This window comes from Hibiscus syriacus, unplaced genomic scaffold (genome assembly GCF_006381635.1).
Source record: "Hibiscus syriacus cultivar Baekdansim isolate YM2019G1 unplaced genomic scaffold, ASM638163v2 tig00110940_pilon, whole genome shotgun sequence".
NCBI lineage: Eukaryota > Viridiplantae > Streptophyta > Magnoliopsida > Malvales > Malvaceae > Hibiscus > Hibiscus syriacus.
This window is the reverse complement of record NW_024062923.1, coordinates 2,682,756-2,700,802: the sequence shown is the minus strand read 5'-3', so window position 1 is coordinate 2,700,802 and position 18,047 is coordinate 2,682,756. Positions and strand designations below refer to the sequence as shown.

The following is an 18,047-nucleotide window of genomic DNA, read 5'->3' as shown; positions in this document are numbered from 1 at the left end:
TTTACCAATTGAATATTAATTAGATTAAATAAAAATAATTAAAATAAAAACCGATGATATTTTTATTTTTGTTAAGTAAGAAGTGAATGGATATTAAATTAATAAAAAAATTATGCAGTTGGTGAAAAATTGAAGGGTAAACTACACATTTAGTATTTTAATTATCAGTTTGTTTAGTTTTAGTACCTAAGCTTTTATTTGTTTCATAATCATACATAATATTCATTTTTGTTTCATTTTAGTACTCCTTTGTTAAAAACTTAATAGAACCGGTGCACGTGACATTTTTTCATAGGTAAATTACATCATTCATTACTTAGTTGTCTTCTCACTTCTATTTTGGTCACCAAAGTTTAAAAATTTCAATTTGACTACTCAACTTTCAAATTGCCCATGTTTTTATCACTCTATTATTTTATTAATAAATTTTGTGACATTACATTTTTTTGTTATTATTTTATTAATATATAATTAAAACAGAAAAATCAAATTTGAAAGTTAGAGTGTTTAAATTAGGAGTAATTTGAAAGTAAAGTAATTAAATTAAAAAAATAAACTTCAGTGACCAAAATAGGAGTGAGAAGATAATTGAGTGATGAATGATATAATTTACTCATAAAAAGGTGTCATGTTGTAATAGGTTATGCTATGTTTTTAACATTGAGGTATCAAAACGAAACAAATTAAGTAAAATTTTGAAACAAATAAAAGTTTAGATACTAAAACGAAACAAAACTGATAATTTAGATATTAAACATATAGTTTACCCAAAATTGAATTAAATCTTGATGAACATGGTAGTTTTGAAACATTTAATATTGCTGCTTCTAGAACACCTGCAAGTATCGTTCTCCAATGGCGATTCAGCATGCATATATAGATTTGAATTGACGTGAAGAGCTGTCAAATAGGAAGTGTTTTGAATCAGCGAGAAATTATGTTAGCGTTTATAGATTTGGATATGAACATGACAAGGTTCAATCTGTTATTCAAAGTCCTTGTTTTTTCTTGTCAAAAAGAAACTTCGTTTGTTTCTTTTTTTTCCTTCTAGAAACTTATTTAAAATTATTTTATTATATTCAAAGTTCGAATCGTCATTGATTAGTGGTGGATCCATAAATATTTTTTAGAGTGTGCATGTATATAATAATAACATAAATTTATCGAATGAGATAAACACAAATAAAATTTCATGGTGGTCGCCATTAATAAAATAACTTAACTTAAAGAAATTTGAATTTCAAGATGAACTTAATTATAAAAGGTGCAAGAAGCACCAAGATGTAAAGGATCCTTGGAGCCTAGATGCAACATGCAGGACGAGATCGCAATTTCGTACTTAAAAGACTTATAAATCAATTATATATATGTATTAGGATTTGAACTCTTCTATTTATAAAAACATGTAAATGAACGTCAATTTGGATTACTATTTGTGATAGGTTATAAAACCTAATATTAGGGTTAAAAGAAGTGTGCGCCCGCCGTATTGGACCTGTACCTCCAGAGACGATTTTTCCGGCGCCTTAGGCGCACTTTTTAAAACTAAAGGTAGGTACGTGCCTACCCTAAAATGCATATACTTCTACCACTGCCATCGATCGCTTGGCTTGAGTACGACCGAATACTCTCGTAATTAAATGCTAGTCTACATCTTCACTAAGATCATGATCATGTTCAAAAATTGATTACACGTGATGGAGGTTGAAGCACCCATACTGTGCTCAAAATTAGTGCTTATAGGATATGTTGTGTAACACCTTATTTCGACTAAACCCGAATATGGATGATTCGAGTATCACACGAAATGTTTGAAGTGAGTAACTAATTTTTTTTCAGTATTTACCCAAATCATAAAGAAATAATCATTGCATCCAAAATAGTAATAATAAGTTTAGTTTATAAAACATATGAAGCTCTAAGTAATACAAACAGAGTATCAACAATAAGTTTTATAAAATTACTTATCGATTGAAATATGACGTAAGGTTAACGAATATACATGCCCACTATAATAAATCAATATGTACTTTGAAGAGATCTCGTCTGAAACTTTGATTTGATTGCATATCCTTAAATCTCCACCTAAAAACCTATGAACATAAACACATTTCAAATGAGTTAAACAGTTCAACGCTACATAGAACTCTACAATATTGCATGCATTCATAACATAAGCATGTTGAAAAATATAGTCACAAAATAGTATCACCGATGAAATACAATCCATAAAATACAAACAGACATCGTGATATAGCTTTATATCTGTTAACTCTTGAAAAGAGTTCATATTTGCATTATTTAGACCCAGTTATTTGCTCGCACTGAAGTAAACTAGCTGCATTTACAGTTTAAATTAGTTAGTTTTGCATGTAGTTTGTATTGGAGCTTGGTTCGCACCTAATTTCGTTTATTTATTAATTTTTTATTGTTGTTGGATAGTTTTTTTTGTGTTTTACGGGGGGGGGGGGGTGAACGCAAACAAGAAAAGCAAACAGAGGTAGCATTTCTATCTCAACTAGAAGAAGGCATTTTGCCGGAAGTAATGCCGTGGTCGTAGACATGAAGAAGAAATGTGCTTCATCATCGTGTATAGATTATAGCCGCCATTTGGCCCACGTCAATAACTTGGATAAGAAGAAAGCGTGGGCTTGAGGCTGAAAAAAATCTTATAAGGAGCTTTATAAAAGCACATATATAGAAACCCTAGAAAGACATTGTCGCTATCGTTGGAGTTTGAAGCAGCGCCACTCTTCTTGAATTGTTTTCTATTTTTAATGTTATGTCTTTGCGTTTTCGTTTGCTTATTTGATGATGATTGTGAATTTAAATGTGAATCTCAGTTTAACCATTAACTAAATTCTGATTGAGACTGTCTTGTGTGTATATTTTTAATTTCGTTTAATATCTAAATTGTGTTTCGACTACACAACTATTTTACTTAGTTGAATTACATGTCTATAATACGTTTTGCTTTGACGTTTGTTCATGCATGTTTACATAGTTTAGTCAAAACTCTGAAAATGTTACATTATCTATTCGTGAATAAGTAATTTAGGAAGGATATTCAAGATATTATCCTATGTAACTCTAGTCATAGAGACTTATCATTCACAAATTAATAGAAGACGTCATACCTAGTATCATACACATACGGAATCCGTTAATATAGTCACTACAAAATTAGTAGTCGATGAATAAACACCATCCAAAACTTAAACAGTTAGTAATCGTGAGCATCGTCGTGACATTATTCAATCTTTAGAAATATTATGTATCAATCTTTTGCCACCTATATTATCATCAGACATATTTAAATTGTTTTGTCGACATTTCTACCGTATTTAGTGAAGTTTTCTTTAATAATTTATTATTTTTGATTTTATATCTTTACCTATCTCCCTTCCATTTATTTATAGTCGCTTTTAAAAAATCATAGACAATAATTGATCACTTAACCGTTGATACAATCTATGCGGATACGATGGTAAAATTAAACCCACGTCCGGTCACAAGCGAAAGCTGACCTTAGAGTCTTGTCCACTTCCATTTTCCACAGCCGGTTACACAATTGCGAAGAACAGAAACGTCAATCCAACCTCCCACTTTCTCATATTTATCGTGAACAGCACGGAACATTTCAATTTGACTTGTATATCGCACACTCTCTTTCTGCGCGTAATACTGTAATATAATGACTACATTTTAAAAGACCTTTCAGTTCTCCTCAGTAAAATGCAAACCTGATCCTTATACGTATTGACACGTGTAATCATACTATTGGTTTTATTTTTCTCTAACGAATCAACTTGACCGCAGATAACCATCCGTAAGAACCGTTAAAAAAACATCACCGTATCCTCGTTAATTCGATCCCGAGAAAAATCAGCTCGGCTAAATCTGGGGAGACAGCTGTTCCTTATCACTCTCACTCTCACTCTCATTTCAACACTCAACAAAAAGAAGAAGAAGAAATTGTAGGGTTTTTTTTATTTGGATCGTGTCGACTTTGGGATTTTCGGTTCACGAGATGAAGCAAAAGAACGATCAAATTCACACTACGAAACTGTTAACATATATTTTAATAGGCTTAATCGCTGTTCTCGGGTTGGTTTGTTTGTATTATGGATTTTCATTTGCTCCTGGGTCGAGGAGATCCAATGATAATGGTTCCCTATTGGATGGGTCGGTCGGTTCTCAAGGCATCGGGATTTGGTTGATTTGCTTGACGAGCAAAGGTACTATCTGGAAGCTCCTAAAAGCATTCCTGTAAGTATTGCATTTTTATTAGCTTTCTATTTCGTTGAGATTTTTTTTTTCTTTTATTTTTCATGTGTTTTTTCATATGACAAATGACTTTGAGTTTCTTTTGGATTTTGTTTATTAATCTGACTAAATGATTTTATTTATGAGTTTACAGATATGTGACATAAAATATTCTGAGTTGATACCCTGCTTAGATAGAAACCTTATATACCAGCTGAAATTAAAGCCTAATTTGTCTGTAATGGAACACTATGAGCGGCATTGTCCGCCGCCGGAGCGTCGTTACAATTGCTTGATTCCGCCGCCAAAGGATTACAAGGTGAGTGATGGTTTTTTTCTTTGCATGGTCTAAGAGTTTGGATTGATGTAGTTTGGATTGATGTAATTTAGTCTGTTTCGATACCAATGTAATTGATATTAGAATTTCAGATCTCTATAAGATGGCCTGCTAGTAGAGATGAAGTGTGGAAAGCAAATATTCCCCATACACATCTTGCGGAGGAGAAATCAGATCAGCATTGTATGATTGTTGATGGGGAGAAAATAAAGTTTCCCGGTGGTGGAATCCATTTTCATGATGGTGCTTATAAGTATATTGTTGGTCTTGCTCAGGTATAGCCTACTGGCTTATTGGATTAAGGATTCTTATATTGACTGATCTTAAAATTTTAGCTTTCTAAAAGTTTATGTACTTGTTTATAGCTTGATGTTGAATTATTATATTTGTGTAAATGCTGAAATTTCCTGTTGATAAACTGCACAATGGCGGACATATACAAAATGTTCTTGATGTGGGATGCGGAGTTGCAGGTTTTGGAGCCTATCTCCTTCCGCTTGATATCATAGCCACGTCCCTTGCACCTAATGATGTACATGAGAATCAAATACAATTTGCATTAGAAAGGGGTATCCCTTCAACACTTGGTGTGTTGGGAACAAAAAGTCTTCCTTATCCAAGCAGATCATTTGAGCTAGCTCATTGTTCCCGATGCCGTATAGACTGGCTTCAGAGAGATGGTAGTCCCCTATTGGAACTTGATAGATTATTGAGACCAGGAGGGTACTTTGCTTATTCTTCTCCCGAAGCCTATGAACAAGACCCAGAAAATAGAAAGATCTGGAATGCAATATACGGCCTTCTGAAACGAATGTACTGGAAAGTTGCTGCAAAACGAGGCCAAACTGTTATATGGTCTAAGCCTCTGAGCAACAGTTGTTACTTGAAGAGAGATCCCGGGACTCAACCTCCTTTGTGCAATTCTGGAGATGACCCAGATGCTAGTTGGAATGTGTCTATGAAGGCATGCATCACTCCATACTCTGCAAGTAAGTAGAACTGCCATGCATACAATGGCATTGATAGTTGCGGAGTGCTTTCTTATTCTAATTCTTTTTACTGGTCTATGGACATTTCATATTGTTTATCTTCATATATGATCACATATTATGATAATAACAACATAATAGTGGATTAGTGGTTTACGGTCCTAAAAATTGGAGATATAATTGGAACTATTAAGTGTGAACTCAACTCTTGCTTGATGCTACAGAGATGCACAAAGAAAGATGGAGTGGACTACTTCCCTGGCCTCAAAGGCTTACTGCACCACCACCCCGCCTTGAAGAAATCGGTGTTAGTGCTGAAGAATTCCATGAAGATACTGTACATTTTTAAGATCGTAGGAGAATTTCAAGTGCTGTAGTTGTCTCTGCTTTTTTTCCCATCTTGATTTGTTTGTTACTTTCCTCTATATACCCTTGGATTTTGATGACTGAGATACACTTATGATACAGAGAATATGGCGTTCTAGAGTGATCGGATACTGGAAGCAGATGAAATCTGTTATAGAGAAGAATTCCTTCAGAAATATCATGGATATGAACTCCAATCTTGGGGGTTTTGCTGCTGCCCTTAAAGATAAAGATGTCTGGGTAATGAATGCCGCTCCCGTCAAAATGTCTGCAAGATTGAAAATTATTTATGACCGAGGCTTGATTGGAACTGTTCATGATTGGTATGCATAAACTTGTAATTCAGTTATACATTCTTAATCCATTTCCCTCCTCTTTCTGTCATATATCGTCATTCTGATAATCACATATGTCTATTCATCTTTCCTGGCCTAACTATGCACCATGCTATCACTTTTGCCTTTGTAGGTGCGAAGCTTTCTCTACATTCCCAAGAACATATGATCTTCTCATGCTTGGGCAGTCTTTTCTGAGATGAAGGAGCGTGGTTGTAGCGCAGAGGATCTTGATTGAAATGGATAGAATACCGAGGCTAAATGGGTTCGTCATTATAAGGGATAAAAACTCAGTAATAGATCATATCCGGAAATTTATTCTTTCATTGAGGTGGAATTGCTGGTTATCCGAAGTTTAACCAGGAGCCGATGCTCCCTCCGTTGGTAAGGAAAGAGTGTTAATTGCACGAAAGAAGTTTGTGGAGCGATGATGGTTTATGGCAATGTGAATTTACAATTTTTTCTCTCAGGTATTTTCTTAACCTAAATATTTCCCCTTGATTTCTGTTGGTTCATATGCACTTTTATCCCTTCATTTGCCGATTGCTATATTGCTCGTAGTCGTCATATTGGGATATTTGGAAATGGGTATATGACAATATGACCCAACAAAAACATATAGAGGAACTTGAAAAAAGTTGGAACATATAAATGGAGGGCATATTATCGTATCTTGACACTTACATCCTAGTCCAAGTAACATAGCCTACTTGTGTTGAATGCTATTTGTATTGGTAAGAAAAAGCTATCAAGCTTTGTCTGTTTCTCTAAAACTGATTTATGTTTTTCCTTTTCTTTAGTTGCAAACTGGGAAGTAGTAGTCATTTATGTAAGAGGAAGAAAGATTGCCATTCAAGAAGAAGATTTTTGCTTTCCTTGAAATTTGAAATAGGATTAGAAGACCAAAGATGAAGAAGAATTATCGTCTTGTGGGATGTGGATGGGAGCTATATTAAACATACTGCCTGCTAGTTGCTGCAAATGGCCACAACCCTTGAAAAGAAGAGCTTTTGGAAGTGATTTTTATTTTCTTACACTCAAAAGGGATGCTATTGTTGAACTACCTAAACTGGTATTAGTTTTACTGTTTTCTAGTTTTTCATATGTATTTTTAAACAAGTTTTATTGGTAAAAAACTGTTTAGAAGGCATTTATTTAATGAATCTCGACAGATATGCAACAAAAAAGCAAGGCAATTTATTCTAAGTTGCTTGGATTCTTTCAAAGAGATGGTATGGTATCCTAGTTCCAACACATTTTCAAATACATGAATATAGGGATATTTACAAATTTATGCCCTAGATTGCCTCGGGTGAAAAAGCATAGACAAGAAAAAAAAAGTGTTCGGGCCATGATCCGACCCATTGGCATGTCTACACTTTTATATTGTAACAAAATCATTTGTTTGCAATGCTCAATGCACTAATCTTGATCTGTACAAATAAAAGGCCAATAGGCTACTCTAATGTTGCCAGCTTCTCTTCATCAACCTCAAATGCCTTCCTAGCCTGCTTCAATTCCTCTTGCATCGACAGCAATTCCGTACATCGATTTAGTTTCGGTGTGTCCTGCAGAATCAAACCGATTATTGACATTACTCTTCTAAGCACTACAATAAACATCAAAGGAAAAATAACCACTGCCGGAAACATGCTTAGATTATCATCGCTGACATAGTTGTTAAAACAAATTTATCGAATCATGTGAAAGACAGCACATCAAAATATAATTGAGAGTTTTACCTTGCGAACTAGATACAGAAAATCTTCAACAGATAGCTTTCCTCTCTTCGATCCGAATCTTGTGCTTTATGTGCCTATGACGAGGAAGATGGGATCATAGGAACATATTACAGATACTGACATCTCATTAACCAAAGATATCAAAAGGCAAAACCATAGAGACTTACCATATCTGTTATGTATTCCACGACAATGTCTTCCACAAGGGTCACAGTCTCTGGAAATGGCTGAAAATGCAACAAATGAAGTTCAAAGTTGTGATCGGATATATAACAATCATGTTTCTGGAAGACCATGCACGGACAATGCACAGCTCCGGCGCTGCAGTGCATAAAAGCAGGCAAAGGTGGGCAATTTTATGAACATTTCTCCCAATGATGCATCCATAAAATGAGATTTCAAGCTTTATTTGCATGTATTGGGATTTATCTTCCGAACTTATATGTTTAAGTATTTAAACAAGCAAATACTTCATTGATAGTGGAACATAAACATTAGCCATCAAAATCAACTTAGAGACATTATACTCCAAAACTGCATCATAGAATTGATCAAAACCAAAATCGTTAGAGGAAAGCACTGGAAGGAATTGATAAATGTTAGTCTAGCAAAAGATCTGAAACCATAAGTAACGCCAACAAACAATCTACGAACCCGTCACCGACATTTGCACATACACTACCTCTTTCCTTCGAGTGAAATATGTTGAAACTCATAGCTATAACATTGGGATGAAATCCGTTACTAGGCTGCTTCAACTCTTATTTTCCTTAAAAGTAACCCTCCAAATATTGGGAAAAACTTAGAAAACACAGCAAATACATTATATATATAGCTTACAAAAGTTACTCTTTTTCAGTTTTATTTTCATCCACATCTAAATCATGATCCATAAAAATGACAAGAAAAAAGGGAAAATTTAAGCAATGAAAAGAGCTCAATTCCAAATTTCTGAGGAATACTTACATTGGCATCATCTCCAAAGCCATACATCATATGCTGCACTGTAGAAAAACAATGGAAATCATTAGGGCAAAAAACTTGCAGGAAAATTAAGAGAATTGGGATATAAATGAGGAAACTTTGGATTACAATCTTTTTGAAAAACTCCTCTTTTGCGCTTGAAAGAAGCTTCTGAAGGCTGTGATGACCCAACTTTTGCTTTTGAAGAGGTTCCTGCTGATGGGTTACTCATTTTTATCCCAAACTGCTCTCTACTTTCACGGAATCGTAAGAAACAAACAAATCCCAACAAATACAAATTACTATTAGAAAAACATCATTAAAAGGGGTGAAAATCTTAAAACGGTTTAAAGAAAAACAATTGATTTACCTGAAACCTGAACTGGTTTCTTGAGATAAAAGGAAAAAGGAAACACGGGGTGGTATTCAAATTCAAGTTGAAGAAAAACGGGGAGAAGAGGAATATCGTATTTGTTAAAATGATAGTGAAATGGGCCAACTAATGTCTTTAGTTGTGTTGTTTTCAGCCTGCTTAAATCTATTTTCATTTTAAAGCCCAAATTTCATTGCAAGTAGAATTCAATAATTGTTTGGGTTAAAATATTTTATTTGTTATAAATATTAGAAAATTTAAATTCTAACTTAAACTCGAACATAAATAATCGTGTTTAAAATTTAATATAATTATCAAAATCATTTTTATTAGATAAATAAATCTAAAAAAAGTCAAATAGTTTAACATTTATCTCATATTAAACTCGAATTTTGAAAATAAATATAATCAAGTTCCCTTGACACTGTAGAAAAAAGAAAGAAGAAGAAAAACAAATGTTTCTTGTGGAATTGACAAATGGTATGAAGCAAGGTCACATAATCACTATTATTTGTTTTTTAGGTCAAAGAAAATTTGGAACTTCAAATCTCTTATATAAAACATTGCCAAAGTAATATGATTTGTTTGATGAAGAAGCTCTTGGAATTCCAAGATCGTAAATCAAAAACAACTTCTAAGAATATCCCCATTAAGATCATCAGATCTTTCGTTTTTCACAAAGATGACATATATTTAAGGAAATAAAATAATAAATGCGTACATATTTGGAAATTTTGCAACTGATCTGTGGCATTAGCTTTTGTAATTGGCAGGTTATGCACATGGATGATGTATCCCACTGTTGGAGCACAACCAAATCCAATTTTAAGGCCCGAGGCCTAGAAAATGAAGCTCTTTTTTTCTTTTACAATTTGGTCCTTCTTTTTTGCCTAACACCGACAAGAAAAGCTTGTCACTAAGATAAACAAGATATGATCTCACTTGTAAAAGAAGACAACAAGGCCATCAAACGGTGTACAGCTCTCAAGACAAAATGGTCCAAAACATGTGCAAGCTTTGACAATAAAAGATTGTCCGGTCTGCAACAGTGGACACATGTGGCTGGATATCATTTAATGGGGCAGATGATCCGGTTGATCATCAAGTTTTAACCCAAGACAAAGTGGTAAAAAGGTAGATTAGCTCTTTTCCATATATAAAATGGGAAGTTGCTAGAATGAGCTAAAGTAGGAGAAAAAATGGAGCTTTGGGGTGTTTTAACCTCTGGGGTTTTAGTTTCCTGGTGGGTGTTGAGTGTAAATGGTGTTGGCTTACCAGTGCCCCCATGTGCATTCCCTGCAATTTACAACTTTGGTGACTCAAACTCAGACACTGGTGGGATTTCAGCTGCTTTTGAACCAATCCGAGCTCCTTATGGCGTGCCCTATTTTCACAAACCATCTGGTAGAGACTGTGATGGTCGCCTCATAGACTTCATAGGTAAACAAAAGAACAGTTCATAGAGAACTTATTATATTTCCATGTCTAAATCTTGTTCTTTTGTTCTTTACTTTTGGCAGCTGAGTGGGTTAAGTTGCCATATCTTCATGCATACTTGAATTCCTTGGGAGCAAATTTCAGGCATGGGGCGAATTTCGCTACCGGAGGATCAACCATTAGAAGGCCAAATGAGACCATTTATCAGTATGGGATAAGTCCATTTTCTTTAGATATCAGGTTGTGCAATTTGAACAGTTCAAAGCAAGGGGCTGCTGAAATGTACAAGCAAGGTTGAATTTACAAGTTGTGTGTTTGATAGAATGTTGATATGAAATTTAACAAAAAAAAAAATTTGACACTGTTTTAATCCTGTTCTTTGGTAATCCTTAGCTAAATATCCTTCTGAGAAAGACAAACTTCCTAGATCTGAGGACTTTGCTAAGGCGCTTTACACCTTTGACATCGGCCAAAATGATCTTCTGTTGGGTTTAGGCGCTTGAGTTTTGATCAATTGCGTGCAGAAATGCCAGATATGATAAACCAGCTGGCGTCAGCAGTCCAAGTAATTTCCATTCTTTCGGTCCATGTAGTTTCAGATTTTTATTCTTCTTGAAGTATCACATCTGAATCCGGTACTTTTTCGAGTAACGAGTCTTTTGGTTTAAAAACTGCCAATGTTGGATCATGACAGTTTTATATGTGTCAATGGCTTTCTTTGTTGACATTTTGCTTCATCATTATGTTCAACTAGCAGTATTCTTAGAACTTTTACGAGAAGATGCAAAATCAGACTGATCTGTTTGTTAAATCCAGCGTCTGTATAAGCAAGGAGGGAGGACATTCTGGATACAAAACTGGTCCGATTGGTTGCTTGCCGGTTAACTTTTTCTACTTAGACCCGACCCCGGATATGTTGACAGTACGGTTGTGTCAAGAAGCAAAATGAAATGGCCATGGAATTCAATAGGCAGCTTAAGGACAGAATCATCAAGCTACGAACGGAGCTCCCTGAAGCTTCGATTACACTTGTGGATGTCTATTCGCTAAGATTTCAATGATTGCCAATGCTAAGAATCTAGGTAATCTCCCATTGCTATACAATCAAGCTTTTACTTTTTTTGATGATTAAGGTTTGGATTTGATTGCATCTAAGCCGACATAAACGCAATGCAAGGCTATCTTCGATCTTTGCTGTAATATATGCTTGAATGCTTCTTCTTTATTAGTTTAAGCTTTGGTTTATAGGAATGGCAGATCCATTAAAGCCCTGCTGCGGATATCATGTGAACTATGATCATGTATGGTGCGGGAACAAAGCAATCGTCAACAAAACCGAAGTATTCGGAGCTTCATGCAAAAACCCTTCTGCCTTTGTAAGCTGGGATGGAGTTCACTACTCTCAGGTTGCAAATCAATACGTTGCAGATCGTACACTCAACGGATCGTTATCAGACCCGGCAATTCCAATCACTCAAGCATGTCAGAAGCAGTAAGACCTTTGATTACTGAAAAATCATTGTTGATTAGCGTTGGTTGAAAAAAACAATTGGAGCACCATTTTCATGTATTGAAGGTTTGTTACGTTCAAAATGCTCTCAAATATCATACAATAAGACCTTGAGAAGTATTAAAAATATTGAGGGCCAATAGAAATATTTTGCTTTTCCGGACTTTAGCGTCCGAGCACGAGTATGATCAATTTCAATTTTCCGGATCTTTGTATACGGAGGTTTAAACCCCTTATAGAGTGCAACGGCCCGCTCCTCAAGTAAAATGCATCACTTATCTAGTCGAATGCTCGAGTCCAGTGCGATGGCAACCCAAACTACTAATGAGAAAGCATTGAAGACCTTTAACTAAAGAAAATGGATACAAGTGGCAATCTTTCATTACTGATCCAACACGTGAAAATCCTCGTTAACATGTTTAGGGCGCCAACTCTAGTCTTCTTCATCATCAAATTCCAGTAAATACCTACACGAGACCGAAAAGAATGGCCATGCATTTCAGTAACACATGATAAATAATAGATTATTATTATTAGTAATAAGATTGTTTATGGGGAAGATTAACAAATGAGGCCGAACTCAAACAGGCAAAGCAATACAGGGTTTCACTCATCAGTATGGAGGATGTTACTCACTCATTGGATTTCCTCTGGAAAGACACGATACGGTGGACAGCCCGCCAAGAATATGCACACAAAGTAATAGTCATTTTGTTTAGCAAATGAACAAAAAAAAGTAAAGAATATGAATTGATCCGAAAGTATATATGGGTACTGAATGATGACGGTGGTGACAGGAATAGTTACCTTTCGAGGCGTACTAACGACGGTTGCTTTATAGAGTGCGGTTGTTCCCGGATAAACGGCCAAAAACATGTCTACCAGCAGGAAATCTTGAGTACTAGGAGGATCATTCCTCTGGGAAATGGTATAATGCAAGATGCAGGCAGCTTGTACTTCCTGAAATCGCAGTAAAAAAATTGAGATCTTCTGGATGAACTAGCTCCAGCTATATGAAAAACTGAAAAACAGAAGCTACCAACGAACATTGATTCAAGACATCGGCCAAAATGATCTTCGTTGGGTTTAGGCGCTTGAGTTTTGATCAATTGCGTGCAGAAATGCCAGATATGATAAACCAGCTAGCGTCAGCGTCCAAGTAATTTCCAGTCTTTCGGTCCATGTAGTTTCAGATTTTTATTCTTCTTGAAGTATCACATCTGAATCCGGTACATTTTTCGAGTAACGAGTCTTTTGGTTAAAACTGCCAATGTTGGACATCATGACAGTTTTTATGGTGTCAATGGCTTTCTTGTTGACATTTTGCTTCATTTATGTTCAACTAGCAGTATTCTTAGAACTTTTACGAGAAGATGCAAAATCAGACTGATCTGTTTGTTAAAATCCAGCGTCTGTATAAGCAAGGAGGGAGGACATTCTGGACACAACATGGTCGATTGGTTGCTTGCCGGTTAACTTTTCTACATACTTAGACCCGACCCCGGATATGTTGACCAGTACGGTTGTGTCAAGAAGCAAAATGAATGGCCAATGGAATTCAATAGGCAGCTTAAGGACAGAATCATCAAGCTACGAACGGAGCTCCCTGAAGCTTCGATTACACTTGTGGATGTCTATTCCGCTAAGATTTCAATGATTGCCAATGCTAATCTAGGTAATCTCCCATTGCTATACAATCAAGCTTTTACTTTGTTGATGATTAAGGTTTGGATTGATTGCATCTAAGCGACATAAACGCAATGCAAGGCTATCTTCGATCTTTGCTGTAATATATGCTTGAATGCTTTTCTTTATTAGTTTAAGCTTGGTTTATAGGAATGGCAGATCCATTAAATCCCTGCTGCGGATATCATGTGAACTATGATCATGTATGGTGCGGGAACAAAGCAATCGTCAACAAAACCGAAGTATTCGGAGCTTCATGCAAAAACCCTTCTGCCTTTGTAAGCTGGGATGGAGTTCACTACTCTCAGGTTGCAAATCAATACGTTGCAGATCGTACTCAAGGATCGTTATCAGACCCGGCAATTCCAATCACTCAAGCATGTCAGAAGCAGTAAGACCTTTGATACTGAAAAATCATTGTTGATTAGCGTTGGTGAAAAAAAAAAACAATTTGGAGCACCATTTCATGTATTGAAGGTTTGTTACGTTCAAATTGCTCTCAAATCATACAATAAGACCTTGAGAAGTATTAAAAATATTGAGGGCCAATAGAAATATTGCTTTTCCGGACTTTAGCGTCCGAGCACGAGTATGATCAATTTCAATTTCCGGATCTTGTATACGGAGGTTTAAACCCTTATAGAGTGCAACGGCCGCTCCTCAAGTAAAATGCATCCTTATCTAGTCGAATGCTCGAGTCCAAGTGCGATGGAAACCCTAACCTACTATTGAGAAAGCATTGAAGACCTTTAACTAACGAAAATGGATACAAGTTGGCATCTTTCATTACTGATCCAACACGTGAAAATCCTCGTTAACATGGTTTAGGCGCCAACTCTAGGAATTATTAGACACATTTTTATACACACATCTCATTGTCTATGTCCTTCTGGAAATGGAACCACTTTGTGAAATGGTACCATCCTCTGCGGCAAAGCTCCGTCTTCTTCATCATCATCAAATTCCAGTAAATACCTACACGAGACCGAAAAGAATGGCCATGCATTTCAGTAACACATGATAAATAATAGATTATTATTATTAGTAATAAGATTGTTTATGGGGAAGATTAACAAATGAGGCCGAACACAAACAGGCAAAGCAACAGGGTTTCACTCATCAGTATGGAGGATGTTACTCACTCATCGGATTTCCTCTGGAAAGACACGATACGGTGGGACAGCCCGCCAAGAATATGCACACAAGTAATAGTCAGTTTTGTTTTAGCAAATGAACAAGAAAAAAGTAAAGAATATGAATTGATCCTAAAGTATATATCGGGTATGAATGATGATGGTGGTGACAGGAATAGTTACCTTTCGAGGCGTACTAACGACGGTTGCTTTATAGAGTGCGGTTGTTCCGGATAAAACGGCCAAAACATGTCTACCAGCAGGAAATTCTTGAGTACTAGGAGGATCATTCCTCTTGGGAAATGGTATAATGCAAGATGCAGGCAGCTGTACTTCTGAAATCGCAGTAACAAAAATTGAGATCTTCTGGATGAACTAGTTCCAGCTATATGAAAAACTGAAAAACAGAAGCTACCAACGAACATTGATTCAAAAATTGACTGCATAAGAGAATTTGAGCCTTGATATAAATCTCGTAATTCAGTCTCAATCATCAAAACAAATAAAAACAGGGTAGAGTCCCCTGGACCAAAAAGTAATGAATAAGAACATGATATGGAACGAAGTATAAAAACCTTACCTTTGGACGCCACCTTCTTCATCGTCACCTGGCTCCTCATCCAATACTTCAAATCTGCAAATATGAAGATCAACTTAGAAACAGGAATAAAGAAGATTCTGGACAGGATCTTTGCGCAAGCCAAAATGAAATGTCCTATATGAACCGTACTTTTGTTTTTCTCATCGAAATTTGTCACTTTTACAACAAACCACTCATCCTTCTCAGCATCTGCGGTGACTCTTGCAGCTACCTGAGTACAAGAGGTAAGGGAAAGTAAATTTGGTCTAAGAACCAAAAACAACGGTTGAATAGATTGTGACAGAGCTGCACAGACAATTATGGTCTACAAGCTTACTTGTTCATCTTTGAGACTAACACAAGCCTCATATGACTCCGCATAGAAGGAGAAATGCGAGAGATATCTGAATCAGATTTTTCTTTTCCTTTTTTGATTGCCATCTGCAATTTGTTTAAAGTTAGCAGCATAAATGGGCCGTTCGATACACTAGTTCTAGTATCAGAAATCTACACATGAAAATGACTTTCTGCTTTGGCACATGCCATATATTCAACCTTCTAGATTCAAAAGAATAGAGAGATCATAAAGACTTCGTAGTTTCAACTAATTGTCGAGTCCTTATTTATTTTAGCTATCATGATAGTATGCAAATTTAGTCATTTAAACACAAGAAATTCATAGGAATTAGCCAAGCAATTACGCATTTCGTTAAACTAAACAAAAGTTGCAGGTCAAGGAAGGAAAAGAGAAACAAAAGAGGATGGAGAAAATCAAACTGCAGAAAATTACAGCTATATCTTAACATCCTCTTTGATTACTCGATAACTAAATCGAACCCTTCCACAAGTTTAAGGATAAGTTCAATCAACTGCCAAGATGGTTATGAGAGGACCATAACCTCAGGCATTATAAGAATGTACGTGCTAGGATCCCTAAATATCGTCATGCAAGAGAGAACTCGACAGAGAGGTTAGAAGCAACTTAAATGTCTCATACAGACATGGAAGGTAGCACGCACCCATCTTTCTTCGTTGTTGTCCCGGAGGTCCAGATGGCAGATAAGTGTCAAGTTGACCAAACTAATGAGCTGGAAATCCTGTACCAATGCCAAAACGCAGGTATTCATAAACAAAATACGGTAATGAGAATCTTAAAAAGGCCTGCCGAACCGAACCAGTAAGTTCATGCTCAGTACAAAGAAATGGTAGAAAATAGAGATACTGAACGTACACTACTTCTCTCTCTGAAAGATCTTTAGCTTGAGTATATAAACTTTTTAGCTTGATAATGAAGAATCACCAGGTTTCAACTACTCAGGAGCTGCATAGGTATATCAAAGCTCAAAATTAGCAAAAAACAATTGGTAATAGTTAATAAGAACATGAAATAAAGCAAAACAAGGAAGAAAAAAAATACTCTTAAACCAAGAAAATAGTTGATTCAGAGTATAGCTTTTAAATGGTAATGACCATATGGATCTCAAAATTCCTTAAACCCCAATGAATTGACAAAAAAAAAAATCATTTATCGTCTTGTTGCAATTCAATACGAAAAACTAGATATCAGGAGTAAGCTTAGAACTTGGATCTCTTTCATGCTAACATTCTCAATTAAATCAATCAAGACATTTTCGAAAAAAATAGATACCATGAGTAAGTTTATGTTAAGAAAATAACAAAATCCGAACTAAAGCAACGAAATGGATATTTGAAGCTCACACCTATAAGCTAAATTATACATGAAGCATTGAACATTATTCTACATGTACACAAAACTAACCACTCTCAAAATGGATTTACAAGTATGTAATGAGTGAAGACACACAATTTCCATGAAAATTAAGCCCTGTGAGCAGCCATTTCAGGTAAATCACATTTTTTGATAAAAAGAGGCGAAACCCTCTACACCCAAATTACCTCAAACGTTTGCTAGCTATGAAGTTTAAACTAAAACTTAGATTCAAATTAAGTTTTAAACCAAGTCACAAATCAAAGTACAAATAGGAACTATATTCCTTTCCTATCTGATCAGATTACTATAGTTCTTTTTTCTTCAATAAACCAACAAAAAAAAGTCATAAATTAAAACAATCAGCAATAATATGTATAACAGAAATAACTCCCTTGTCAATAAAATCCATCATCAACGAAATTTAACCTCTTTTAAACCAACCCTACCTAAAAAAAGCATGTTTTTAATAAGGAAAAAAAAAAAAAAACCAGAGAGCCAACACAACTAAAAGCTTAAAAAACACCATTTGATAATATAGAACAGACCCAGATCATAAGATTTGAAGCTAAAGGAGAAAAAGAGAAGTTGAGAAAATTTA

The 18,047-nt window shown here is 35.5% G+C and overlaps 1 protein-coding gene and 4 pseudogenes across 1 annotated transcript; 3 read left to right on the top strand and 2 right to left on the bottom strand.

Moving 5' to 3' along the window:
- The first annotated feature begins 3,854 nt into the window (after positions 1–3,854).
- Positions 3,855–7,374, top strand: LOC120147737 (annotated as a pseudogene).
- LOC120147515 lies at positions 7,208–16,904 on the bottom strand (annotated as a pseudogene).
- Positions 7,592–9,396, bottom strand: LOC120147734 (annotated as a pseudogene).
- LOC120147738 lies at positions 10,553–14,495 on the top strand (annotated as a pseudogene).
- On the top strand, positions 11,792–12,464 carry LOC120147736 (GDSL esterase/lipase At5g14450-like). The gene is made up of 2 exons (XM_039161044.1): positions 11,792–11,890; positions 12,057–12,464. Exons 1-2 carry the CDS (start codon positions 11,866–11,868, stop codon positions 12,302–12,304), a joined length of 273 nt encoding a protein of 90 aa, XP_039016975.1. The 5' UTR covers positions 11,792–11,865; the 3' UTR covers positions 12,305–12,464.
- Positions 16,905–18,047: the final 1,143 nt, after the last annotated feature.

Bases quoted from the DNA above. Each gene is read 5' to 3' on its own strand.
- LOC120147736 (XM_039161044.1), top strand. From the start codon at position 11,866: ATGATTGCCAATGCTAAGAATCTAG. The intron at 11,891-12,056 runs GTAATCTCCCAT...TTTGGTTTATAG, and splicing joins TGCCAATGCTAAGAATCTAG to GAATGGCAGATCCATTAAAG.